The following is a 26,967-nucleotide window of genomic DNA, read 5'->3' as shown; positions in this document are numbered from 1 at the left end:
CACTAGGGAGGCAGAGTCAAGCAGATCTCTGTGAGTTAAGACCAGCCTGGTCTACAGAGTGAGTTCCAGGACACCCAGAGCTACACAGAGAAAGCCTGTCTTGAAAAAAAACAAAACAAACAACAACAACAAAAAAAAAAAAACAACAGCCCTTGAGCCTGGGCTCCCAGACCAGCACAGGAGCTCAGCCTTTGGCTGACCTAAGATTCTCAGCATATCTGGTCTTGGCAAGCATCTTGGTCCTCTTGAACCAGAAGGCACAACCACTGGCTGGGCTGTGATATTACAAAATCTCTTCTTGTTCCTTGATTTCACAGCCTCAAGGACACTCTAGTAAGTTACATGGAGACTAAAGACAGTGACATCCTTCCAGAAGTGGCGTCCCAATTCCCAGAAGACATAAGCATGTCCAGCTGCATCTCAGTGTGGAAAACAGCTGCCACACGAAAATGGGACCGACAATCAAGGTAGAGCAGCTCAACCTTCAAACCCAGCTGGAAAGAAAGGTCTTCCCCCACCTCCCTCCACAGCTCCGAGTATGGGCTGTGGCTTTTGTGTGAAGGAAAGTGCGGGCACAGACTGGACCCCAGGCCTCCATGCACCCACAGTGTGACAGCTTTCTGAAAGCCAAGCTGTTTCTGGAACATGTGCCTACTCCAAAATTTCCTTAAGTATGGGGAAAGGAGATTGTCAATCAACTGCCTCCTGAACATTCCAGAAGGAACAAGAGAACTGTAGTAAGGTCACACCCAACACTGATCCTTCTTAAGACTGCCGGCCTCTTACCTCATATACCGTGGCTACCATACTGCATAGAGAGAAAAAACTCAGGGTAGTCAATTTTTTTTATTCTATTACTTATGTATAGAAGAATCTCGGGTTATTCTTTCATCCAGTCCCTTAATTTCCCAGTAGTATACACATATCTCTTGGTTTGCAAAATGTATGGAAATTGCCACACTAACGCAAGGAAATCCAAGGTGCTGATAGAAGCTGTAAGGCCTCATGAACAAGAGCTAACGTAAACTCACCGTGAGTCACTGCCAAACGCTCACTGAGAACACTGGACAGAGAGTGAAGAAGGATGAGTATACTGGTGAGCTGGAACTAGAGTGGGTGGCCGAGAACTTGCCTACCAGAGCAAAGCCCTGGGTTCTCTCCCCAGCACTGCAAGTGGGAATAGGGGCAGACAAAATAAAACAGTTGACTAATGGCCAAAGCACTTTCCAGTTCTCATGTGTTGAGATTTCAAAGGAAGATGCATTAGTGTAAGCTCTGATCAGAGGTATTTGGGAGCTGGGAACATGGCTCAGGCAGAGCCCTTGTCTAGTATCTGTGGTGCCCTAAAGTCCAATTCCTAGCACTGTTAAAAAGAAAGGTATTAGGAAGTACTGTGGAGAGTTGCTGATTGTGTAGTTGTCCAATAAGCATGCAATGTGATCTTAGCTTCCCTGAGCACACAGACATCTGGCCCTTTCTTTGAGTCTCAGCCAAGGCTGAGTATAAACCAGTTAAAGAGAAAGCAGAAAAAGAGCCCCCAGCGGCCCAATCACCGTCCTCCCTCCCATCCCACTGAAACCACCTTTGGTTCCCTCCATACCTCTGGACTAACCCTACTCCTGGCAACTCACCACCATCCACAGTGGTGTAAGAACAGTCAGTGTTTACAACTTGTAAGTCATTTCCTTCACAGACTCAATACACTTGAACTCTAGGGCCCATGAACTTTGAGCATCCATGGACTCAGCCCTACCAGCAGGAGGTGCAGCTGGAACCGCGATCTGACATTCTCCTCAAGTCTGGTGTGACTCTGCACTTACAGCAATGGTGATATTTTATTCTAAACTATGAGAGTCCCTGTCCCTGGATGTCTGTGTCCCAGGTTTGGGGGGTACAGGGCTTAAAGAACTTGCCAACTAGGCCTTGGAACTCCTGTGATCTATCAGAGGGCAGCTCAGCCCCACACTTCCTGCTGAAAGGCCCTTTTTGGCTTTGGACTAGGCATTACCTTTTTTTCTGTTATGAAGAATTTTTAATTAAGATGTTTTATTTTGTGTGCTGTGCTTTTAAAGTCATAACTGCCTTTAGTATTACCCATTGTGTCTGTACAAAATGCATAGATCTAACGCTGGCAAAGTAAACTGCATTATGTTTCCATACCTGTTTTAATAAACTTAAATGTCACAGCTAAGAGTCCTGTCTGGGCCGGGGAGATGACTCCATTACTAAGGGCACTTGCTACCAAGCTTGAAAACCTGAGTTCAATCCTTGGGACCCATGGGAGAAGGAAAGAAGTGGTTTCTCCAAGCACTTGCATGTCTGTGCACACGTAAATATACACACAGAGTTTCTTTCATTAAAAAACGGATTTAAATTTTTCTAAATCCTTTTGAGGGCAGAGTTTACATTTATGACACACAAGCATCTTGAAATGGTGTTGGTTTTCTGTGGAAATGTTCCTGCTGTATTACCCCGAAGGGTTCTGAACAACCTGCACTCTAGATGAGCACATGGGACAAAGAGGCAGCAGGACTCGTGCTTATGATAGAAACTGCGCTGCTCAGGGTCTCCTGCCAGAAGGAGCCTCACTGAGAACATCGACCAGCAAATGAAGATGAGCTGACTTCAGTGAATTGGGCCGTGGATAAGGAATACCCCTTAGGAATAGGAAATACAGGCGGGAAAGCGAAGCACTAATTCAAATTCCATGCCTTTCCTAATCCATTGTAAGACTTGCTGTTTGTTAACGAAATAGCCATGAGCTCCTTCAGCTAACACAAAGTTCTAATGATAAACAGTCACCACGAAGAAAGCAGTGGCTCAGAGGGCTCAGCCGCGACACAGTGACCCAAGTCTGGGTGCCCCCAGTGTACCAAGTATGAGCAGGATCATCTCTCCTGTGGTGCTGTTGTGTGACTTCCTGGAGAGATGTGAGCAAACATCTATTCACCCCAAACAATAAGTTGACAAAAAAGACCACAGAAATGACTCCAAACAAGTCTAGCTTAGTTAGGTACAGGCCACAGGTGACACAGGCCACGGGTGAGTCAATGGCTGAAATGCTCAACCCTGCTTGGGTAGCAAGTTACCAAAGTTGCACCCTGAAGCTCCCTGACCAATTTATAGCTCCACAAGTCTTTTCTCCCCCAACAATTGCTTACTGCTTATATAACCTTGGAGACAGTCAATAAGTCTTGGGAATTCTGGGCTTTCATGCCTAGTAAGTTTCTCCTGAGTCTCACTCTGCCTCTCAGGAGCCAGTGTTTCAGTCAGGAGCAAGTATCTCCACAGCAGATGGATAGAGTTGAATGTCAGACTGCAGAACCAACTGGAGAGGTGATTGCTGGCCCCAGGAGAAAGCCAGAGGCTCTGAGCTGAATACCAAGCAAGCAGCGGCTAGCATCTATATTGCATTCTGTGCTTTTCTGCTTTCAGTCTGCTACATAAACCTTGACACAAGCGTTCAGAATCTACATGCAACTGGACAACGAGCATGAGGAAAGCCCCTTTCTCCCGAGAGCAATGCTGGCAGCTCTCACCTCTAGTACACTGGTACAGCACATCCAGGATGTTTCAGAGCCACCTGGGGCAAGCGTGAGAAAGAGCAGCGGTGCAGCCCTCACAGCAGCCCCATGCTCTGGGGCTCTTCCTGCTGTGCTTCTCTTCCACACAACATATCAGCCTTTCAATCAACACCTCATCTATAACTTCCTCAGAATCCACAACCTCTGCCCCATCTCCGTTGGTATAAATGGCTTCCCAAACACCAAACCCTGACCACTCTCCAACAAAGCCAGGCCAGCCTACCTGAGTATGAGTGTTGTCTCTCCTTTCTGCAGGCTCGATGACAACAGGCCAGCCATGTGATCTCTTTAAACTGCAGTTTCTTCCTCTGCAAAATGCCTTGCCAATCTGTAAAGTAACACAGGGCAAATAAGCAATAGCCAGCAGCTGGTGCACAGTGAGCTCTGGAAAAACTCAGCTGAAAACCTGCAGGCTTTCAAGTCCTCACTGTGAGCTGTGTTACAGGAAGCCTCTCCCAAACCACAAGCTCGAGTTTGGTCTAATCTACTCTTTCATACTTTCCTCTTGAAATGTATATACATGACGTAGCTATACACTTCTCTGAATTCTCCTAGGACTGGAAGCCAATTGCTACTTCAACCTTGGCTGACACACGTACTCACCACACTCATCGAGCTCACATCTTGGGACATTTATACCTTTGTTCCCTCTGCCTGCCACATTCATATTCTTTCCTCTTTGTCCTTTGCATGGATGATGATGAATTCTAGTCATTTCCATCCCTGTTACCTCACTCATCCCCTTCCTCCCCAATGAAACTACTGAATCCCAACAAGGGTCCTCCTACTTCCCTGTGTCCTCTCTCTCTCTCTCTCTCTCTCTCTCTCTCTCTCTCTCTCTCTCTCTCTCTCTCTCTGTGTGTGTGTGTGTGTGTGTGTGTGTGTGTGTGTGTGTCTGTCCCACTGAGTTTAATTAGAGCTGCTTGCATGAACATGGGTGGGAGGTTACTTACTACAACACGGGCAACAGTAGTCACACCACTGAAGAAAGTGACAGTCCACCCCACAGTAACCACTGAGCCCTCAGGGAGCTGTGCGACAACTCTCAGGTCTCCCGAGCCTCACACAGGCATTCCTGCCTCCAGTGCAAAGGCCTCTTCCCATATGTATTTATGATACACCCTCACAGCGGCACAACACAGTTGTACATACTCTCCCATCTTTTTGTTCTGGACTCAATGCCAGCGTTTACCAGAACTCAGTAGGAAGAGAGCCCTGAGGAACTACTGGTCTAAGAGATAAAATATGAACCACCTATTTCTAATACCAAAGGTACCTTAGACACACTTAACATTTACCAAATCATAAAAAAGCAAGAGGTTGTAAACCCCAGTCCTTCTGGCTGGTACCTCCTTGCCTAGGCTATTTTGTCTTAAGGGAAAAACAAACAAAAGCCTAAAATCTAGAGCTGGAGAGCTGGTTCAGCACTTGGCAAATGTGTGCTTCTGTTTCAGAGGGCCCAAGTTCAATTCCTAGCAGCCATGTCAGGAGACTCACAGGCTCCTATAACTCCAGTTCCAAGGAAATCTAACTCTTCTGGTCTCCTTGGGCACCTGTACTCATTACACAGACATACAAGAATAAAAATAAAATAAATCTCTAAGAAAACAAACTATGGTCAGCTGAGCTCATATCATGGAGAGGAATACACATTAGATAAGGCCCTGCATCCTAAACGGACAGGATGGGCATTTTGGGGAAGAGACCTATACAAGAAACAGAAAGATTGTTCCTCATTAAAGACCCACCCAGTGGGAAACTAATGGGGCAGACAAATGCGATCAAGAATATAAAAACTACAGTTTTGCACCAAATCGTTGGGCATAGCCAATTTTGCGTTTTGTTTTGGGTTGACACGCTGTGGTGGCTGACCTTGCTTGAGGACCCCTAAGGGTCCAGATACCTGCCCTTTATTTGGGCACGCCATCTGGCAGCAGCCTGTATAAAGACATGGAAAAAGGAAGCTTTGGGGTCTGCTCGCCCTCATTCTGTATGGCAAGCTCTAAATCCCCTTTATGTATTATTCTCTATCGGTTCCTAGAGAACCCTAATACACACCCTGGTCTGCAGGATCCTTTATTTATTCTTTTTTTTTTTTTTTTTTTTTTTTCCGAAATAGGGTTTCTCCGTATAGCCTTGGTTGTCTTAGAACTCAATTACTGTAAACCAGGCTGGCCTCAGGGATCCACTTGCCTCAAATGCTGGGATTAATGGAGCGCGCCACCACGCCCAGGACCCCCTCGCCTTCACTGGTTTTTGGGTTGTTATTTCGGACTGAGGATTTCTCACAATCGGTTCAACTGAAGAATTTATGCTGCAAAGGTGTCTCACGTTTAGAGAGGGGCTTTCTGCTCGGCAAGTGCGTGCCCATACGCAACAGTGCAGATGTGCGGACTCGAACCTGGCCTCAGAGCTACAGAATCTGCAATCGTGGAACCGCGCGGCCACAGGGCTAGTGGGGTGTGCGCGAGGGGGGCCGAGGCTGCCTGAGAGGGCTGGAGGCGCCAGGTAAGGCAGAGCGGGGCTCGCATTTCCAAAACCCGAACGCCGACCCACCTACAGGACAGGGGACGCCAGCGTCTGAGCGAGTCGCGCGGGAACAAGCCAGCGCTGGACGCCCAGCACTGCCGTGACAGCGGCCCCTGGTGGCGGCGACATCAGCTGAGGCGGAGGGACGCGCTGGTGACGGCTAACGGCTCCGCGCGGGCGCTCCGGAGTGACGTCATCAAAGCGTCGGGGCCCTAACCATGGCTCACACGGCCGCAGAATGGCCGCCAGAGGAAACCCTGTCGCTCTGGAAAGGGTAATGCGGTCAGGGCCGTGCATTAGCCAAGGGGGTGGATTTCACCAGTGACCCCCCGACCTCACAGCCCCTATGGCGGCTGGGAAACTGAACCTCGGTGCTGCAACACAGGCCGACCGGGGCCACCAGCTGCCGGAAGTTGCTGCCTTTGTGGGCGTGGTCCTCGTTTCCGGTACCGGGGATCCCATCGCCTAGCGCTTTTTTTTCTCATTTTGGCTTGATGGGCAAAAAGAAGAGAGGGATGGCTGGGAGGGAGGACGTCCGGAGGGTCGCGCACTCCCCATGGGACCTGAGCCCGTCTGATGTTCGTGTCCTATTAGGGAACAAGCCCGGCTGAAGGCGCGCGTGGTGGATCGGGACACGGAGGCCTGGCAGCGGGACCCCAGCTTCTCGGGCCTGCAGAAGGTCGGGGGCGTGGACGTGTCCTTCGTGAAAGGGGACAGTGTCCGGGCCTGCGCTTCCCTGGTAGTGCTCAGCTACCCAGAACTCAAGGTAACCCGGGTGGGAATTGAGCCCGGTGCAGTTCGATCGTAGGCAGAGCCAGGGTACAGTTTTGTAAAATTTACTTTTTAAAAATACTCCCCCCCCCCCCGACACCGTGTTTATTTATTTTATTTTATTGGGATGCTAGGAAGCCAACTCGGGCCCTCGAACCTGTTAGGCAAGGGATTGATACACTTGCACCTCATTTATAAAATTTAATGTATAGGTTGGAATGTCTTTGAAGGAAATTTTTTTAAAAGCAAAAAGCTGAGGCAGTGTGGGCACCAGGATGCATGTGTTGTACATGAACTCCCACAAGTCTACATATCTCTACACAAATAGTTAATTTAAAGTAGTTTCTAAAGGATCAACAGACAATTCCAGGTCTGGTTGGTGTGGTTCTGATCAGATAGGAGGGTAGCTTGGGACTCGGAAGCCCAGGGACGGAGGAACCACATAGCTCTGAGGTGAGACAGTGTCCCAATGGAAGGGCAGCCTGAGACACGGGAGCCCGGGAACCACACAGCTCTGAGAGGAAGCCTCAGAGGCGTTGCAGTTTCCAGGGGAGGGTATCCTCAGCTAAACTGAAGAACTCAGGAGCCTCAGCCCCGTTCCTTCTCCACTTCTCTCCCTTGTTTCTTTTGTTCTTGGCTTCCTCTGACAGGAGAGTTATACCAGGTAGGAAATCTCAGGAAAGAGATTTATTGGAGGGAAGAATTCAGGAGGACAGAGTAATCCAGGGATGGCTGCCCTCTGCTCTCAGGAGCAGACAGCAGGAAACTGAACAAAGAGGCAGTGCTTTGATAGGATTTCTGAGGAGGTGGAGCTTCTCAAGGCAGAAATGTGCAGAATGAGGGTTTGTAGGATTTCAAGTCCTGAGCTTGGGGTGGGCTCGGGATTAGTGGGTTTTCCTGTTCGGGGTTTGGTGGGTTGTCATGTTTTTTTTTTTTACCCCCTTTTCCCTGTAGTAGGGCTCATGAGTTAGGGTGGGAAGTCCTTCCTGGTGGCGGCCAGCTTTTGCTGAGGCACCACCTCTGAGGTTACTGGGGAGGCTGGAGAGAAGGGGCTGCCACTGTGGACAACTCTGGTAGCGGTGTTTCATCAAGGCTGTAGGCTGAGGCATGAAAGAAGTTGTCACCACCGCGGACAGCTCCTCATGACCGCAGTAGGCTGAGGCAGGAAAGGTGCTGCCACCATGGATAGCTCCTGAGGGCAACTCCTATGGAGTAGGGAGAGGAGGTGTGCCACCATTGACAGCTCCTGGGATGGCTGTGGGCTGAGGAAATGTCATGGTGCCTCCATTTTGACGGGAGCCATCATTTTGGACAGCTCCTGTGGGAAATTTTACAGCTGCAGCAGTAGCCTGGATCAGGAAGGAAGGGCCTTGCACTGCCTTGATGGCTTTTGTGGTGCACCTCTCAGGGACTAGGGTTGTCATCTTGGGTTTCTCACCTCAGTGGCACACAGCACACACCACAAGTTTCACAAGCAGAAAGTCTCTGCCTTCCCAGAACTCTTGCTTTCCATCTTGTCTCACACTAGTGCCATTTTTAAAGTTATTTTTAATCTTTTGAGCTAAAATTAAAAAAAATATTTTTAGCCAGATGTGGTTGCACACACCTTTAAACCCAGCAATTGGAAGGCAGGGACAGGTGGATCTCTGAGAGTTCATAGCCAGCCTGGTCTACAAAGTGAGTTCTAGAACAGATAGGACTACACAGAGAAACACTGCCTTGAAAAACCAAAAAGAAAAAAATCATATGTGTTTATTATTATACTTCATTCATAGTCTCCACACACAGTACTCCCCAGTCTTCTTCCTAATTCCATGTCTTCTCCCTCTTCAGGGCTTCCCCTCTGCCCTTTGCACATATGCCACAGTCACCCCTTCTGTAAACTACTTACCTGTTTCTTCACAGGCCCCCTGCCTCAAGGATTATTCTTTGTCTTCATAGATAAGAGGGCAGTTTCTATACAAAGCAGGCATGATCCAATCACAGGCCCTCTTAAAAGTTCCTGCTTGGCATGGCGGCACACACCCCTGTAATTGTGGCACTTGAGGAACACAGCTCAATCCCAGCCTGGGCTACATGAGACTCTGTCTTAAAACAGCAAAAGACCTCGGTGTCCTTCCGTGATCTTTGGTTAATAAAGTTCATACTTGTTAATGTGACTTAGAGGCCTCTTGGACTTTGTTGTCTGTTTGGGATAAGCCTGGTGGCTTGCCTTCCACCACTGCCTTCAGCACTGCCTAAACACTATTCTTCAGAGCTTTAAATCCTTCATAAGGTTCTGATGGCCTTTCTTTGTAGACATGCCTTCTCCCCTAGAGTGGTCCTCACCTGTCTGGCTCCTACTTCCTGTAGAGCCAGGCTAGACATTGCTTACTCTAGTGAACCTCCTTCATCCCACAAACCAGAGTTGTCTCTCAGCATCCTTTTCCAATCCCTGTGGTCGGATAGAGCCAAATGCCTCCGGCTGGATCACTTGTACAAGAGTATTTCTCACAGCTGTGAAAACTGGAAGGTCTAAGATCAGGTAGTAGGATGAAATTGTGAGGTTCTGAGACTTTCAGATACAGACAAGCCCCTCTCTGGGTTCTACTGTTGTGGGGTAGTTACCAGAGAAGACTGCTCGGACATATGTTTAAGCCAATAGACAGTATTAGCTGGCTGGCCTCTACACTGGATGTTTGGGACCCCGGTGTAGCTCTGAGCCTTTCTCCGCATGAGAAAGCATGGCTTTTTTAAAAACACAAAAGCTGTGTTCCGGATTGATAGACTTCAGTTAGCAAGAACAGTCAGAAGTGGAGCTACAGAAGTTAAAAAGCAAGGTAGTTCACTTTGAAACCTCCCTAAAACTATGTGGACACTGATGGATTCGGCCTTTGTTTTAGTTTTGGCATCTTGTACTGTTTACATGCTGAGTTTTATAGCCTAAATGGTGTTGTCTTCATGGAGTCAGCTGTGCTAAGGTCTGGGGGCCTGTTAAACTTCCTGTGTCCTGTGTCATGTGATTTAGTCACCTCACAAATGCTACCCACTTAATACAATCACCTTGTATGTTAAAATGTCAGCATATGAATTTAAAGACCATAGCAACCCTGACCCTCTCTTTTGTCATACCAAAATGAGCTTAGCCTGTCTCTCTCCAGAGTGTAAATTCTGATGCCAGGAATCATGACCTGCCCTTGTATATGTAAGACACTGAGATCCTGTCTAAATAGATAATGTGCATGCATGAGCAGTCCGCCTGTGGTTTCTCTACAGTCAGCCGCTCAGCAAGCCTTGGCTGCACCCCAGCTTTGGCGTTTCCCATCAGCACTCCTCCGAAAGCAGCGCATTTTTCCTGCCTCTGGCTTTGTGCCTTGCCCAGAAGGCCCCTTTAAGTTCCAGTTCAACACAAATGCACAAGGCCTCCTGTGCTCAGAGGCAGGTATGTGATAGGAAGTACGGCTCATGTTCTTAGGGGTCCCTAGATATTCTCTGATCCGTCGTGGGTGAGGGAAGAGATAGCGGCACTAGTGGCTCGTGTGGACACCCTGGGTCTACCACTCCCCACACTACCCTTGCTCCTCTGTTTCCTTAGGACCTAGTGAGAAAGATTGTCCTGGTTAGTTTGTTGTCACTTGACACAATCTAGTGTCACCTTGAAAGAGGGAGGGGAAGGTCAATAGAAGAATGGCTTCATTGACCTGTGGCCATGTCTGCGAGAGATTGTCTTGATTGATTATTGAGATGAGAGGGCCCAGCTCCCTCTGGGCATCAGTGTCCCTAGGCAGGTGGCCTCGGGGTATAAGAGAGCTAGCTCAGTGAGTAGTGTTGCTCATGGTTTTGCCTCAGTTTCTGCTTGGGTTCCCACTGACAGTGGTGGAGTGTGACTTGAAGGTGTAAGTTGACATGAAGCCTTTTCTCCCCAAGTTGTTTCCAGTCAGTGTTTTATCACAGCAACAGAAAGGTAACTAGAATAGGATGGCATTAATGCCAACTGTTAAGAGTCATATAGGAAGGCCTTATGGTGGAGCACACCTTTAATCCTAGCACTCGGGAAGCAGAGGCAACCAGATCTCTGAGTTCGAGGCCAGTCTTGTATACAGAGTGAGTTCCAGGACAACTACTGCTACATAGAGAAATCTTGTCTTTAAAAAACAAACAAACAAACAAAAACCTCAAACAGTTGTATAGGAAGCAACTGGCACAGAGTGCCATCTTCCAAGTTTTCCCCTGTGCAGTCTCTAGCACTCTGGCTTGTGGCTTTAAGCCCTATTTACTTCAATGTGCCTGCTGTCATAACATTTCCCACCCATGTGAACCTCCTGGGCAGATATCCATCTTTCCCCCATCACTGAGGGCTCTTGAGGGTGGTGCTCTGCCACAGCTACGTTGTAGCCTGGCACCAAGCAGAGCAACTGTTCCTGCTCATTCAGTTAGCATTTGCTGACTTTAAGTTTACTTTAAGTTTAACTTTAAACTTAAGTCTTTAAGTCAGGAAAGAGCTTTGGAAGAGTGTGGCCCATTGCTTCCCGGTTGCCTGACTGTGGCTCACCAGGGAGTGTGTTTAGAGACACAGATTGTGCAGGCAGGCTCCTGAAGGGTGTAGATCTGGGGTTACCAAAGCACATTAAGTACTTATGCACGACAGAAGCCACATAAGGATTGGTTTTGCTCATGGTTTAAGGATGTGACAGGGAAGGTATGGCTGCAGGTGTGTAAGGCTGCTTGCTTGCTCACATCCCAGCCGAACAGAAAGCAGAGAAAACAGAACGCTAGCGCTTAGCGCTCGCTCCTTTTATTCATTGGGACCCCAGCCCATGGAGTGGTGCCGCCCACATTCAGAGTGGATCTTTCCTCTTAAGTTGAACCTCTCTGAAATTGTTCTCACAGACGTAGCCACAGGTATGCCTCTTAACTGATTTTTAAAAATTATTTTATGTATATTTTGCCTACATGTGTGTCTGTGCACTGTGTACGTGCCTGATGTTCAGAAGAGGATGTTTGATTTCCTGGAACAAGAATTATAGACAGTTGTCAGCCTCCATTTGGGTACTGGGAATTGAATCCAGGTCCAGTGGAAGAGCAGCCAGTGCCCTTAACCATTAAGCCATCTCTCCAGCCCCTCTTAAGAAAGCAGAGTCATCACACTAAAGCTGAGCACAGTTTGGAGAGGGCGTAACTGGCATTTAGGGTTTGGCTAATTTGTGGGACGGAGAAGATGTTCTAAAATTAGATTTGGGGGCCTAGAGAGAGTGCTCAGTTGTAAAGAACACTTGCTGGGCTCAGTGCTCAGCACCACATGGCACCTCACAACCTTCTGTAATTCTGGGGATCCCATGGCTGTCTTCTGGCCTCCATGGGCACCACACATATGGTGTGCTTACAGGCATGCAGACAAAACACTCATGTAATAAACAAAATATGTAAAGTTAGATTCTAATGCTGTGGAAACACCAGAACTCACTGAGTTATGCACTCCTGAGTTTTTTAAATTGTAAAGCTGTTAAATACCATTCCAGAACCACAGCCCATTTACTGGGGAAACCCATCTCCCACAGCAGGTTCCCCATAAGCTAACCCTGCTTGGAGAATTAATGGTTCACCTTCAGACGGTCAGGAATTCTTTCCTCAGCGTCCTTGACAGATGGCAGCCTTATGGGCTAGCTCCTCCCATAGCCGGCCCTCTGTACCCAGCGTGTCCTTTTCCGTGTGAAGAAGAGACTTCTCTGTATGAGGTTTCCTCGTGAGTGCTGCCCTGGCAGCAACACCTAGAAGGAAGGAGTCTTCCTGCCCTCCTCCTGTTGCTGCTTCCTGTTTGCTTTCTTCTGAAGGCCACAGTACCTTACACAGACTGCCTCGTTTGCTGGTGGCCCCTAGTGATGCTGTCAGCAGGATCCATCTCTGCACCTCACACCTAACGTACCTACATAACTAGACGCAGTCATCCAGCAATTACAGGTCACCCAGTGCAATAAGGTTCATGTGGGTCCATGAATCTCATGTCCACGCACATCTGTGTAAGTTGAGCTTGAGACACTATAAGCGTTTTCTTTAATTTTTTGGCATTACAGTATGATTACAAATCGTCCCTTCCCTTCACACCCTGAACACTCTCACCTTTACCTCCTCACTGCTCTCTGTGAAATGTTGCTTGCATGTATGTGATTTCAGGGTTGACCATTGGTTAACCAAAGAGGTGCTCTTTCCAAGGGCAGAAATCTCTCCTGCTCCTAGCATTCCTCAGTGGTCTGTAGTTCTTTGTCTAGGGCTGAGGTCTTCTGATCTCTCCCCTGTCCCTGTCAGCATGTTTGTCGGTGTAATCCACATGCAGGTCATTTAGACAGCTGTGTGGATTCACGGCTGCAGCTTCTGACATTCCTAGAAGTCACAGTCTCACGGCAAACACGTTCCTCTGGCTCTTACAGTCCTACCACCTGCCATTCTCAGTGGTTCCCGAGTCTTAGGGGCAAGAGCTGTTGCAGGTGTGTCTCTCTGTTGGGCCTGGGATCTACAACACTGCACTTGCATCACTTGTGCTTGTCTGTAGTGGTCTCCCCTTTGCTGACAGATTCTGAGTGGACACCTCACTTGGAATCATTGCAGCTTTGAGAACTTAATTCCGGACTCACTGATGGAAGTGTTGGGAGGCCAAGCCCCAGCACCCAGTAGCCCTTTCTCTAAGTGCACTTAGATACAGATCCAGCCTCAGAGCCCCTTAGGAATTGTGGTCTGGAAGCTCTCATCAAGAGCTTGGGTGGGGGAGGCTTCTGGAGAACATGGACACAGTAGGAGTGAGTCTGTACAGCAGTCCAGTGAGGCTGGTGGAGGCCCACAGTCACTACCCTGTGCTGTGTACAGAGCCCTATCCTAAGCCCCTTAGTGCTCAGGTGGGAAGCTGGCCATCTTCACATGATAAGGTGCTTTTAGTTTGCATTTTTTTGTTTTGTTTTCGAGACAGGGTTTCTCTGTGTAGCCCTGGCTGTCCTGGAACTCACTCTGTAGACCAGGCTGGCCTTGAACTCAGAAATCTGCCTGCCTCTGCCTCCCAAGTGCTGGGATTAAAGGTGTGCACCACCACCGCCTGGCACTTTTAGTTTGAAAATTAGTCTTTTTGCCAGGAAGACCTAAGAAAGGCCCTGGGTTGTCCCCAGCTCCTCCTGAAAGCCATCTGGTCCCTTACTTCCTCCACGCCTCCCCACAGAATGCACAGAGCCTACTGTCCTGAGCTCTCCTGGGTTTCCCCATTCTTTGGGGCTCTGTTCTTACAGCTTGCCTGGCTCTGAAGGCATTCTTGCCCATCTCCAAACTGTTCTGAAGAGTTCAGAACCCTGTCCTACTTGCCTGGCCTTTCCTCATGGTTCTGAGGTGCAATCAGTACTGCCAGTTCACAGCATACTCACCCAGGGTCTTCTACTCTGAGCCTTCAGCATCCCTGCAGGTGGTCAGCTCACATTGACAAGGAATGAGCCAGGAGTAGAAGGAGCAGGTCAGCCTGAGGCTGGCCATCACCTCAGCCAAGCTCCTGAAAGAGATGAGATTCAGGGGTGACACTGCTCCTCACACACACCAGGCCCTAAGGGTATTCCCTGCATACTAGGTCTTGGGAGCGTTCATCCATACCAGCTCCCATGCAAGCACCTGTAAGATGAAATTTAAATTACTCTCCAGCACCCACTTGTGGATGGATCATTTTACCCCGTCTTTCAAATCCTGGGCTCATCCTGGCCACAGGTGGAAGCCATGAGTGGGAGACAGAGGAATGAAATGGAGCAGGTGGCTGCAGCTAACATCTGACCTGTACCTGTGGCCTTGCTGTCAGGTGGTGTATGAGAATAGCCGCATGGTTGGCCTGAAGGCCCCCTATGTGTCAGGCTTCCTGGCCTTCCGAGAGGTACCTTTCCTGGTAGAGTTGGTACAGCAGCTGCAAGAGAAGGAACCAGACCTCATGCCCCAGGTAGGTGCCTCCTACGGTGAGGAGAACCCCTTTGCTTGTGCTTAGGGAGGGAAGGTCCCCTCAGGCCACTGCCACCCATAGAAGAAAGGGGATAAGATTTCCAAAACAAAAGACCCCTGTTGCCATCTCCCCTTCTTGCTGCTCCAGTACAGCCCAGCTGACTGACTCCCCTGTGGCTCTGTAGGTCCTTCTTGTGGATGGAAACGGGGTGCTTCACCAACGAGGTAATTCTCCTAAAAGAGTCAGATGGGTGCCTGGGAGAGTAGAATGCTTTCCAGCCAGAAGGGGCCTTCCTCTCACCCCACCTCTATGTACCCACTTGCCTCCCACGGCACCCTACACTGGTCCATCCCAGTACCTCATCTAGGCTGACCCGATGACTAAAGAGTCACAGGACTGAGCTCAGGTTACCTCCACCCCACACTGGCCCTGAGCTACCGGCAGGCTTTGTCCCTGTGTGCATGCCAGGGCACCATGTCCTGAGGAAGAGTACAATGGCACTCGCAAGTAGGGCATGATGGAGCTATTGGCCTTCATAGCCATCGGGAACGAGAGGGGTCTGGCTAGAAACCGTGGGCCTGGGGCTAAAGGATAGACACATGCTAATCTGGACAGCAGTTCTGGGCCAGCAGGCCACTCCTGGGTGTATGTTCCCAGCCACCGCAATTCAGGTGCCCTGACAGAAGGTCCAGACCATAGGGGACAGATGCAGAGGCCTGAGGACAGCAGCAGATGGTAGTGAAGGGTCATGAGGATGTATGTGCCTTGGTTCACCTATGCTGTCAGAGGAGGGAGGCTTCCCATACTCCTCCTTGACACTGTGCTGTCAGGACAGAGGCCTCGTTCACAGCACAGTCAGTTTGGCCCAAGGGTCCATGTCTATAGATGAGAGACTGGTTGGTTCCCCACCCCATCCCCACCACCCTACTCTCCCATTGCTCCCTTTCAGGCTTCGGGGTGGCCTGCCACCTTGGTGTCCTTACAGAGCTGCCCTGCATCGGGGTGGCCAAGAAGCTCCTGCAGGTGGATGGACTGGAGAACAATGCCCTGCACAAGGAGAAGGTGAGGAGGGCTGTGGAACTCCCTGTGACTTTAAGATGAAGTTTGCTGGGCTGGGGAGATGGCTCAAGAGTTAGAGTACATCCTGCTCTTGCAGAGGACCCGAGCTAGGCTCCCAGCACCTGTGTGGCATAGCTGACAACCATGTGACATCCCCACAGACATATGCACATGCACTGTTTTTAAGAATAATCTTCTAAAGAATCAAGCTTGTCTCTCTTAATCTCTTAATCTCTTGCTCTCTTTCCTCTAGCTTCTCTGTCTCCCCCCCCCCTTCCTCTCTCTCCACGTGGTCATGGCCGGCCTCTACTTCTTCCTCTTCTTCCATCTTCTTCCCCCGACCTTTGCCCTATCTCCTGAATAAACCTCCCCCTTTGGAGGAAAAAAAAAAAAAAAGAATCAAGCTTGCCTTCAGCTATCTGAGAAGGGACAGTGGGTTGAGGGATGGCTCAGTCAATAAAGTGTTTGTCTTGCATATAAAGGCTTGAGGTCGATTCCCCATTAGCCATGTAAAAAGTGCGAGCATGGTGGCCCATGCTTGTTATCCCAGCATCAGAAGGGCAGAAAGGCCTCTTGACGACCTCCAGGCCAATAGGAGGCTCCTTCTCAAAGAGGTGAAGGACCCTCCTGGGGAGGCCATACCCAGCCTGCCTGCACTCTTGCTTGGGATGTGTGTGTTGGTTACTTTGTGAGATGGAGGTCTCACTGTGTAGCTCAAACTCACAGAGCTCTGCCCTCTGTCTGTCTGGTGCTGGGACTCCAGGTGTGCACTAACATTCCTGCAATACACGTTCTTAAAAGGTATTTTTACAGCTTTTTCCCTGTTTTCCAGATTGTGCTCCTGCAGACTGGGGGAGACACATTTCCTCTGATAGGCAACTCTGGAACTGTCCTGGGAATGGTGAGTGGCCAGAAAGCTGTGCCCTGTCCAGACGCGGGGCCTACTAGGCCATGTCACAAGGTGTAGCTTAAGAGAGCTTGTGCACACATGCACTTTGTGCAGGCTAGACCCTGTTCCCTGCATATCCTGCAACCAACCAGGGGATGCTGTGTCACATTCTCCTCTGGCTACCCTCACCCCATGTGCCACCTGAAGATGCCCGAGGGCAATAACCCCAGAGTCTTTGACCCTGTGAACTCCTTCCTGCCATCCAGGACATCCTCAAAGCCTCAGTCCTGAGGCTGGTCCTGCTCCACTGGAGCGTTGCTCCATCCTTGCTTGTCCTCCCTCCATCCACAGGCCCTGAAGAGCCATGACCACAGCAGCAAGCCCCTCTACGTCTCTGTGGGCCACAGAATCAGCCTGGAGGCCGCTGTGCGCCTCACCCACCGCTGCTGCAGGTTCCGGATCCCAGAACCTATACGCCAGGTATGGAGCCTTGGGGTGGGAGTCGAGGGAGTGGGAGGGACTGACACTGCCACCTAGTCTGTCTTAGTTTGTCTTTTTATTGCTGTGAACAGACACCATGACCAAGGAAATTCTTATAAAGGCAATCATTTAATTGGGGCTGGCTTACAAGTTCAGAGGTTCAGTCCATTATCATTTTGGCAGGAAGCATGGCAGCGTCCAGGCAGGCATGGAAGGCAGCTGCTTCCAGGCAGTTAGGATGAGGGTCTTAAAGCCCACACCCACAGTGACACACCTACTCCAACAAAACCACACCTTCTAATAGTGCCACTCCCTGAGCCAAGTATATTCAAACCACCACATAGTCTCACTTGGGGTGGGTCTCTGCAGGGATCTGAAGACAGATTCCCCAGGCCCTTGGCAAGAGAGCCTGAAGGCAGGGCCAGTGGGGCACAAACCTTGGTCAGAGGCTCTCACAGGGCTGTTCTATGCCTACATTGAGGAGGCTTGTGCTGGTGCCAAAGACACCAATTGGGACCCCAGACCATGGCTCTGCCAGACACCTGTTACCTAGGCTGCTGTTCACTGACCCAGAGGCTCAACTCTCTGATAAGCCAGTCATCTCACCCTGCAGGAAAGCAGCATGCAGCTGAGATCCCAGCTTGCACCACTCACTTTTCTGCATCACCTGTCGCATGATGGTGCCTGTCCAAAGAGGCCCCTAGGTTGAGGACCCAGGTAAAACCACTCTTTAGAGGAGGCTAGGACAGTCCAGGCTCTGGAAAAGCTCTGTTGAAAGCCCTCGTTCAGGAGGAATTTGATGCATTCGAGCAACTCAGCCAGAGCAGGGAGGCAGGAAGCGTCTGATTCCAGGGCTTACCAGCAAGGGACTTAGAGCAGCTGCGGTCTTCGTCAGCTGTGGGACAGTTTTTCAGGCCACAACTCCATTCCTTCTGGAGGCTGTGAGGTCTTTGGGATGTGTGAAGGAGGGCATGCAGCAGAGGGGCTACAGGCTGGACTCTGCCCAGAGCCTGCCTGGGCTCAGCCCTCAGGAGAGCTGCAGATGCACAGGATGGCCTCCAGGGGGCGGCAGCAGGCTGTGCCTCCTGTGATGCTCATCCCTGCTCCTGGAAAGGCTGCCCAGCAGTGGCCTCTGAGAGTGAGTGAGCTCTTGTCATCTCCCAACCCCCGGGAAGGCCCTCTTTTACCTAGTCCTCATCTGGGGTGTTACTGTGGTTACAGGTGCAGTGGTCTCCCAAGCCTGTGAGTTGTGTCCCTAGCCCCAGAAGACCTCCCCTTCCATCTTGGCAGTCTAATGAGAGAAAGCCACTGTACCCTCCCTCAGGACTCGCAGCCCCGTGCTGTACAGCCCCAGACCTGTTGGGTTTTAGCCCTGGTGTTTCCCAGAGTTACAGTGGTTTCTGTCCTAACAAGTAAGGGGTTAGCCTCCTGCAAAGCACCTTGAGTACTGGAAGCCAGAGCGCGTCAGTCACAAGAGAGCCTGCCCAGCCCTGGGCACACGCAGAGCAAGCACATAATGTTCTACCTTGGGGGCCCAGGTTGGTGTGAGGAAGGGAATACGGCTTTGTCCTGCCCAGCAGGGCGGGCTGTGGCTCTTAGCCTGTATTCTTTCCCCTGGCCCTCAGCAGAGCAACCTCCCAACAGTTCCACTTCCCCAAGTTCTCCAAGCAGGGGTTGGTGCCTGTCTCTAGGGTCTTCCTTCCTTCTGCTCTGGTAATACCCAGACTCTGGGATAGCCCAGTAGCACTATTGGTTTCAGGCCCTGTCCGTCAGGATATCCCACCTGCCCACAGCCTACTTCCTTTAGCTGAAGAGGAACTATCTGCAGGATTAGCTGTTGCTGTCTGTGAGTCTTGTGATCCCAAAGCTAAGATAAACCCATCTGAGCTTGGATCAGGGGCTTCCTGAGGCCAGACCCTTAGAAGTGGTGACGGGGTATATATTCAGATCTGAGTCCCTGTCTGTGTCCCTACCTATGGTCCCCAAGCCCTTTTTTATTATGGTAACTTGTCAAACATTCTGGAGATGGACAGGTGTCACAGCTGACAACCATCAGAGGGACGGCCAGAGAAAACGAACAGCTGGTCTGTGAGTCAGAGAAGAGGGCTGAGCAGCCTAGAAAAGCAGGGGCTCTGGAGCCCGGACCCTCCCTGTTCACGTTAGCCCCAAGGGTCTCGGCATCTCTGTCACCTACACACTGGTGGGGCCGATATCCCCAAAGGACATGATGGGCCTGTGTGGGCTGCCCCTGGAAGGGTAGACCATGCTTACAGGCTGCTAGGGGTGGGAAGACATGCCCAAGGCCTGGCTACAGCTGTGTGTATCCTTCAGGCTGACATCCGCTCTCGAGAGTACATCCGGAGGACTCTAGGACACACTGGGGGGTCTCCTGCACAGAGAAAGGACCGGTGAGTATGAGAAGGATGCCCTCCGTGGGCTGTGTGTGAGCCCATCACGTCCTTGATGCAGGGTTATTGCTTAGGGCACAGTGTGAGGCTGGGTCTGGTAGGGGACATAGGGAGGGGGTCCCTCAGAGGAGAATAGACTTCAAACCTAGTAGGAACTCTCAAGAAACCCCACTCCTATGGCTCAGCTGGGCCAAGGCCCACTCCAAACATGGTTGCTATCCTAGTTAGGGTTTCTATTGCTGTGAGGAAACACCATGACCAAAAGCAAGTTGGATAGAAAAGGGTTTGTCTTAAACTTGTACGTCACTGTTCATCAGTGGAGGGAGTCAGGACAGGAACTCAGCAGCACAGGAACCTAGAGGCAGGAGCTGATGCAGAGGCCATGGAGGGTGCTGCTTACTGGCTTGCTCAGCCTGCTTTCTTATAGAACCCAGGATCACCAGCCCAGGGATGGCACACAACACCCCCCCCTGTGTGCTGGACCCTCCTCATCAGTCACTAAATAAGAAAACGCTCTGCGGGCTTGCCTGCAGCCTGATCTTATGGACGCATTTTCTCGATTAAGATTCTCGCCTGTCACATGATTTTCGCTTGTGCCAAGCTGACATAAAACCACCCAGTAGAGCTGCCTAGCCTTTCCTGGTCCACTTCATCTGTCTGGAGGTCCAGACCAGGTCTCCCCAAAAAGGGCATGACCTTTGGAGTCAGGCATGGTTCTGTGGATTACCATATTTCCTCCCATGCTTGTCTCCCCATCACAGGAGTTCTGTCCTCCGAGCTCTGAGGTAGAGGGAGTCTGTTGTCAGTCAGCACAGTCTCAGCTAGGAACACAGGGTTGGCATGAACTCTTTACACAAAGTGGTCTTACTAGAACAGGCCTTAGGGGGAAGTCTTGCCAAGAAACAGGTACTGTGATCCCATCTCATAGATGAGGAAGCTGAGACACATGTGGCAGCTTCACTTTAGATCCCTGCCTCTGGAGGTGTGCCTCAGCACCCAGGTAAAGACAAAGGCCCTGTCTCTGTTGGTGCATGAGTAGTTAGGGAGGTCCCTCTCGTGCTCATTCCCCTGGTAGCTGCGGGTATTCCTGGGCCCCTGCCCTGCTTCACAATTGAACTTGGCCAGCCTGAGGGTAGAGTACACCTGTTCAGTTGAGGACTGTCTGGCTGTCCCTCTAGGCTGGGCCCTTCATCAGGCCTTCCAGAGACTCCTGGAGAACAAGGGGTCTTCTGACACCCAGGCTTTTTATGTTACCTGTTTCTTGATGTCATTACCAGGAGCCAGAAGGAGCAGAGGCCAAATGCATGCCCCACAGGAGGCCCAGGAGCACCTACAGATCAAGGCAGGCCTCCTGAATGCTACAGCAGAGGCTCCAGCACAGACCCAAAAGACCCTGAGCCAGGCTTCCAGGAGCAGGAGAGGGACCAGCAGTTGGAAGGAATGGGGCATCATGAAGACTCAGACCTCTGGCCTCCTTCTCCAGCTTCAATCCAGTCACTACCCTGAGAAGATCTCTAAGAGCAATGGGAACCTCAGCCACAGCCACAGGGAGAGCACCACGCCCCAGAGGCAACAGTGGCTGAAATGCCAGAAGGGTGCAGCAGGCTTGGTCCAGCTTGGGCCAGTGGCTGCCAGTCTCCTCCATCACTGGCTAGTCAGTGTGGTCACCATGCCCCAGCAGGACCACATTCTAGACCAGGAAGCACACACAAGCACCAAGAGTCCATGAAGGACTTCGGGCCTCCGGTGCCCAGAGGCCCTGCAGTTGGCAGCCTGTGCCAGCACCTGCAGCTCTGCCCAATACAGACCTGGTTCTGGCTTCACGGCTTTATCTTCATGGGTCATTCTTACTTGACCACGCCAGCCACAGTAGACTGCCATTCATAGGGATAGCCAGGCTGCAGCCCCCAAGGTGCCTGTCCTTAAGCCTGCCTGCTGCTGAGCTTGAGGGACCTGCAGTGGGAAAGCCTCAATCCTGGAGCAGGCTCAAGAGTGGGCGTTGGGGAGTCAGCTGCACAGAGGGTGCCAGATGGGAAGCCGGCTGAGGCCCATGGTGAGAAAGCCCCAGGCTCCTCACTCCTCTTCCTGCCACCCTCTCACCAGAGAGAGCATCAGAATCCCCTCCCACTGAGAAGGCGGGTCTGCTGTAGCCCGGTGGCTTCTTGTCTGGGTGGCCTTGAAGGGGCTACTGAGGCAGGCCAGCAGCATGACTGCAGTACCCTGTCCACCCACACACATTCTAGGCTCACTAGAGTGGCAGCTGAGCTGGGACACAGAGATGGCATGCCTGTGACACATCTCCTGCCCGCACCCTAGTCCCCAGACTCCCTGGAGGAGAGGTGACAGATGGTGGGTGAAGCTAGCTGCCAAATCCTGTGGATACCCATGGGGTGTGGTCAGGACGGGCTGAGGGTGAGTGATAGAGGAAGGACAGAGGGGTGGTTCTCCTAGGATACCCAGACTCATTTACACTCAGCTGGGCTGCCAAGTCCCCCTCCTAAGTCATTCGTAGTGACAGTCAAGACCCCTTGGGGTAGGTCTGCGGCTGCAGCTCATTCCCACTCCCTGGGGTTTCAAGTTTCAGATATAAGAAAGATACATATGTGGTTCTGTCACCCAGTAAATGAGGTGTGGGGCAGAGGGAGGCAACCTCCCCACCACACACCTAGTGTGTAGGCTAGCCTCCCTGGGCAAGAGCCCCCAAGGCCACCCAGGGTGTCTGAGCAGGAAGGTAGTAATCCCTGTGGTATTCACTCCCACACACTGGCCCTCCCTGGTCCCTCACAAACATTCTGCACACACACACACACACACACACACACACACACACACACACACACACACACACGCTTCATGTTCCCTGGCATTCCTGTGGAAGCCAGAGCTGGAGGGCCTGCAGCTGGCCCCACCATCTGCCTTCCTAACTTCCAGATTCCTCCTTCTCAAGCCCTGTCAAGACAGTTGTGGAGTGGGATTTGGGGGGGGGGGGGAAGCAAAAGGCTGAAGCTCAACCACAATGGCTAGAACCCCCCTGCAAAGCTTAGATGTCAGATGGGGAGTAAGGCCTGTCCAGCCTCCCGCACAGCCAGGTTCCACAAGGAAAGGTAGCTGAGGGTTTTGCACAGGGCCGGCACACAGCATCCTTGTGTGAAGGAACACTGTTTAAGAAGTAGGGCCCCAGAGGCCAAGGCTGTCAGTCCTTAAGGCCACCCTCACAGATGTGGAGGAAAACAGCTCAGGCCTCATCTGAGCAGGCAGCTCCTCCCACTCCTGTGAGCCACCAGAGTGTGGCTGGGGACCCAGCCTGGTAACCCCATCTCATCTGTTCAACTCTTAATAGGAGACCTTCCCCAGGACACACAGAAGTCAGACCTCATACCACTCAGCTTGGCACCTTCCAACCCAGACTTTTCAGCATGAGCAGAGTGGCCACCCCCCCAACCCCAGGGAGACTAGCTCTCCAGGCGGCCAGTACAGCCAGGAGCCGCAAGGACTGGACTACCCATTTCCCCACATACTGAGGCTCAGGCCAGAGCCTGAAAGTGGCCTTTTTTTTTTTTTTTTTTTTTTTTTTTAAGACACACCAGAAAGGGGAATCAGATCCCATTACAGATGGTTGTGAGCCACCATGTGATTGCTGGGAATTGAACTCAGGACCTCTGGAAAAGCAGTCAGTGCTCTTAACCACTGAGCCATCTCTCCAGCCCAAAAGTGGTCTTGTAGACAACTTTTATGTGATTTGTTTGAAAGAAAATCCTTTCAGTCATTAAAATACAACTTGTTTTGCCCAGTGGAGTGTCTAGGGAGCCCGAGACCAGAGAATCACTGGGCCTGGGTTCAAGGCAACCTTGAGGAACATAAGCCTGAGGGTTTGTCACAAAAAGAGGATTCATCATCTTGTGCAGCCATTACCATGCTTGCCCCAAAGCATTTCCATTGTCCCAAAGACAGCCCTAGACTGTTAGCTTCTAGTACTAGAAGCCTTTCCCCACAAAACCCTGTTGGCCCAGCTGCCCCGCTATGTGTGTACGGTTTGCCTGTTTGCAGACTCCCCCAGTGGACACCATGTGTCACCATTTCAGTCTGTTTCATTTCATTTGGTTTGTCTAGTCCTGAACTCCCACATGTGTGTCCTACAGAGCCTGTATCAAGAGTTCCTTTGTAAGTGTTTCCAGTTCTCACAGGTGCATGCCTGAGATGCCCTGTAGTGCACCTATGCCTAACTCTATAGGAGACCCAGCAGGGAGCTGCTTCCCACCGGAGCATCCCCTGCCATGACCCTGTCACCACCCCAAAGGCGTGTCCCCACCTTCCAGCACTTGTTGCCGTGTCTTTGGAGTTGGCCAGCAGTGAGTAAGATGGGACCTGGTGGGAGTTGGCTTGCCTTCTAGTGATGAGTGGCATCAGCACCTCTGTCTACTGGTCGTTTGTCTGTATTGGGATAAACACCTCCTCACATCATTTGACTGTTTCCTGTGTTGGGGCGTGTGTGGAATTGGGTCATTTGTAGTTGAGATTCAAGTTCTTCTGGATTTTAGGAGTTACTCTTAAATTTAATGCATTACTATTTTCTTTCTTTCTTTTCTTTTTTTTCTTTTTTTTTTTTTCTACCCCTGAGATTACTTTGAGTCCTGCCTTTGGCAACCCCTGTGTCTTGCCTTGGCCAGCTGTGGTCCATGCGTAGTGGTTTCCCTGGTGGCCTCCTGGAATGACCTGGAGCAATGGGAGCACAGGCTCCCTGCAGGGGACCCACATGCATCCCCAAATTTAGAGGAACAGGCTTCTACCACGTCTGCATCGCAGCCTTCCCTGCCTGTCCCCAGCCGCTAGCCATGGCCCTTCCAGACACTACCAGAAGGAGGTAGAGCTCTAGGATGGCATTCAGATGGAGCAGAAGTGTTGGGGCTCAGAACAGCATGCAGTTATCAGGGAGACTGAGACAGGGTTGAGGTTTGGAGTTGCTCTGTGCCTCCAACATGCTAGAGTTTAGTGCATGGGGATCTGGCAGGGCTGCTGCATGCTTGGGATACAGGCCAGTGCTGTGATACCCGCTACATCAGTGGTGATGGTATGAGACCCTAACCCCCAGCCCCCACTCCAGGTGAGGAGCCGTGGCAGCACATTTTACCCGGCTAAGCTGCTACGGGGGTGGGGTAGTAGGGTGCATGGACCAGGGGGCGCTAACTGAAGGAGCAGGGTGGATAGAACATGGAATGTGGACAAGTCCAGGGTGGGGCGGCCAGACACCAGTGCTTGAGGGCAGTGGGCCCTAAGTGCAGTGGCGTCTTGGCTCCTTCCCGCAGAGCCTTAAAAATAGGGCTCAGTGATGTCCATCTCAGCAGACCACAGATCGCTGGAGCTAAGAATATTCTTGAACTTCTTAATAATTCAAGTCAGATCCAAATAGATTTTCATATTCATCTGCAGTTTCTGTGCCCCTTCCCAGCATCCGCACTTGTGTCCAGCAGCTGGGAGAAGGTGGCTTCCAGGAGGAGGCAACCTAGACTAGCTGCTGTGTCACTCAGGACCCTAGCCATCCCCATCCTGCTCATGGGGTAACCAGGAATGGTGAACTGCCAGGGCTGGAGGGCCTACTATGGGGCCCTGGCCAACCCTGAGGAGAAAGGCCCAAGCCATCATGGCTCCTACATACCAGGCAGGTCAGGCTGGGGAACCTTGACCCTTCTTCAACCCCTCACTGGCGCCACTTGCTCCTGGGTTTTGGGGTGCCCACCTACTCCTTAGACCCACCCACCCCCAATGGCTCCTACCTTGTCCCACAGGAGTATTGTCCTGCCTCCTCAAAAGAGTCCTCGAAGAGCTAGGTCTGGGATGTGACCTGGAGATTGCATCTGTACAGGGCTCCAGCCCAAGGTTCTTGAATGCTGAGTGTGCCTGGCCAAGTCACTCTGCCTCTGGGTTCCTCTTTTCTTAATAGTGAGATGGTGGGTATGGTGTCTCTAGAATCAGCAGAGTATCAGCCTGGACCACGATCCCCTCTAGAGACAGTGCCAGGGTGAGTGATCTGGCATCAAAGGTGAGGAGCAATAATAAGGTAGAGGCTCACCCACCTGACCCAGTCACCCCAACAGCAGCCCAACCCAGGATCCCTGCTGCACCACCCTGACCAGGTCCAGCAAGAAGTTTTACCAAACTATTAATTAAAGCAGAGGTGCAGGATAGAGGCACCACTGACTTGCAGATGAATGGCCCAAGAAGTAGTCAGGTGGGTGTCTCCACGGTGATGGAGTAGTGCTCTGATTCCTGTTCCCCACTCGGAGCAGGTGCCCGCTGCACCAGGTCACTAAGGGCTCCTGGGAAACGGGAAGATAAAGTGCAGGAGCCGGGAATCCAGGCAGAGGCACCTGGATCAGGTCCTGATGGAGAGAGTAACTTGGGTTGGGGTTTTGTCTTGTCTTGTTTTGAACAAGGTCTTATCACAGCCGAAGTTGGATGACCTTGAGCCTCTGGTCTCCCTGCTCTTACCTCCTGGGGGGAGGGGGCACCAGTCTGTGCCACCACAGTGGTGCTGGGTATCAAACCCAAGGCTCTGTGCTTGCTAGACAAACACCACCAAGTGAATGACATCCCAGCTCTGGTTTTATTTTTCCTCCTTTAAATCTCACTTATGGTGGTTTTCTAGTCAAAGCCACAAGCCGGCATTGTTTGGGAGTCAAAAGTGGAGGCTTGTAGTGAGAAGCTTGTACCTCCTTGGCTGAGGCTGAGTCCCCTCTCACAGGCAAACTGTTATTTGAGCATATGATTGTGTATTTCATTCTTTAAAACGCATTTTTATGGGTGTGTGTGTGTGTGTGTGTGTGTGTGTGTGTGTGCGCGCGCGTGCGTGTAACTGTAGTACCTGAGGAGCAAGACAAGGACCTCGCACTGGAATTACAGACTGTTGTGAGCCATGTTGTGAGGCAGACTTGAGTGCTGGGAACTGAACTCTGCAAGAGTAGCAAGTGCTCGAAGGCTCTTCCCTGAGGAACCACCCTGCTGGGTGTTTACCTCTAAAGAGCATGCCAGCATTGCTCCTCCCCCGCCCGCCCCCCCCCCCCCATTTAGAGAGTGCAGATTGTCCTGCTGCCCATCCATCCTCTGTTCTCTCTCTGATGTTAGCCATTGTTCGTGTGTCCATGAGCACGCATGCACACATGCACACATGTGCAGCCCACACATGTCCTTGCACACAAGACACTCAGCTGAGTAGGGTATCATAATTACGTTTGTTTTACTTGTGCACCCTCTTGTTTCCTCTAGGCTTAACAACTGCCTTGTGGAGGGAGGAGCTGGCTAACCTTCTGTGCACCCATT

The 26,967-nt window shown here is 51.1% G+C and overlaps 2 protein-coding genes and 1 long non-coding RNA gene across 10 annotated transcripts in view; 2 read left to right on the top strand and 1 right to left on the bottom strand.

Annotated features, from left to right (window-relative positions):
- Rnf213 (ring finger protein 213) overlaps positions 1 to 2,186 on the top strand; it is a 106,763-nt gene extending 104,577 nt beyond the window's left edge. For all 6 annotated transcript variants that reach the window (XM_076935355.1, XM_076935353.1, XM_076935357.1 and 3 more), the window contains one exon: positions 318 to 2,186. In XM_076935355.1, coding sequence (XP_076791470.1) covers positions 318 to 471 — 154 coding nt within the window. In that variant the 3' untranslated portion in view covers positions 472 to 2,186. The remainder of the gene's footprint in view (positions 1 to 317) is intronic.
- Positions 1 to 6,271, bottom strand: part of LOC143442584 (uncharacterized) — an 82,071-nt gene extending 75,800 nt beyond the window's left edge. For both annotated transcript variants that reach the window (XR_013110857.1, XR_013110856.1), the window contains exons 1-2: positions 6,141 to 6,271; positions 3,808 to 3,912 (exon numbers count right to left, since the gene is read on the bottom strand). This is a non-coding gene — a long non-coding RNA (uncharacterized LOC143442584). The remainder of the gene's footprint in view (positions 1 to 3,807; positions 3,913 to 6,140) is intronic.
- Positions 6,244 to 24,114, top strand: Endov (endonuclease V). 2 transcript variants are annotated; one of them, XM_034506042.2, is made up of 9 exons: positions 6,244 to 6,387; positions 6,708 to 6,879; positions 14,683 to 14,817; positions 15,002 to 15,041; positions 15,767 to 15,879; positions 16,709 to 16,777; positions 17,117 to 17,245; positions 19,577 to 19,653; positions 20,931 to 24,114. In XM_034506042.2, exons 1-9 carry the CDS (start codon positions 6,332 to 6,334, stop codon positions 21,157 to 21,159), a joined length of 1,020 nt encoding a protein of 339 aa, XP_034361933.1. In that variant the 5' UTR covers positions 6,244 to 6,331; the 3' UTR covers positions 21,160 to 24,114. The 2 variants fall into 2 exon arrangements, with proteins under 2 accessions (XP_034361933.1, XP_034361934.1); XM_034506043.2 differs by lacking the exon at positions 6,244 to 6,387 and adding an exon at positions 6,416 to 6,559.
- The last annotated feature ends 2,853 nt before the right edge of the window (positions 24,115 to 26,967 follow it).

Source organism: Arvicanthis niloticus, chromosome 6 (genome assembly GCF_011762505.2).
Source record: "Arvicanthis niloticus isolate mArvNil1 chromosome 6, mArvNil1.pat.X, whole genome shotgun sequence".
Taxonomy (NCBI): Eukaryota; Metazoa; Chordata; class Mammalia; order Rodentia; family Muridae; genus Arvicanthis; species Arvicanthis niloticus.
This window is presented reverse-complemented; position numbering and strand designations above follow the sequence as displayed.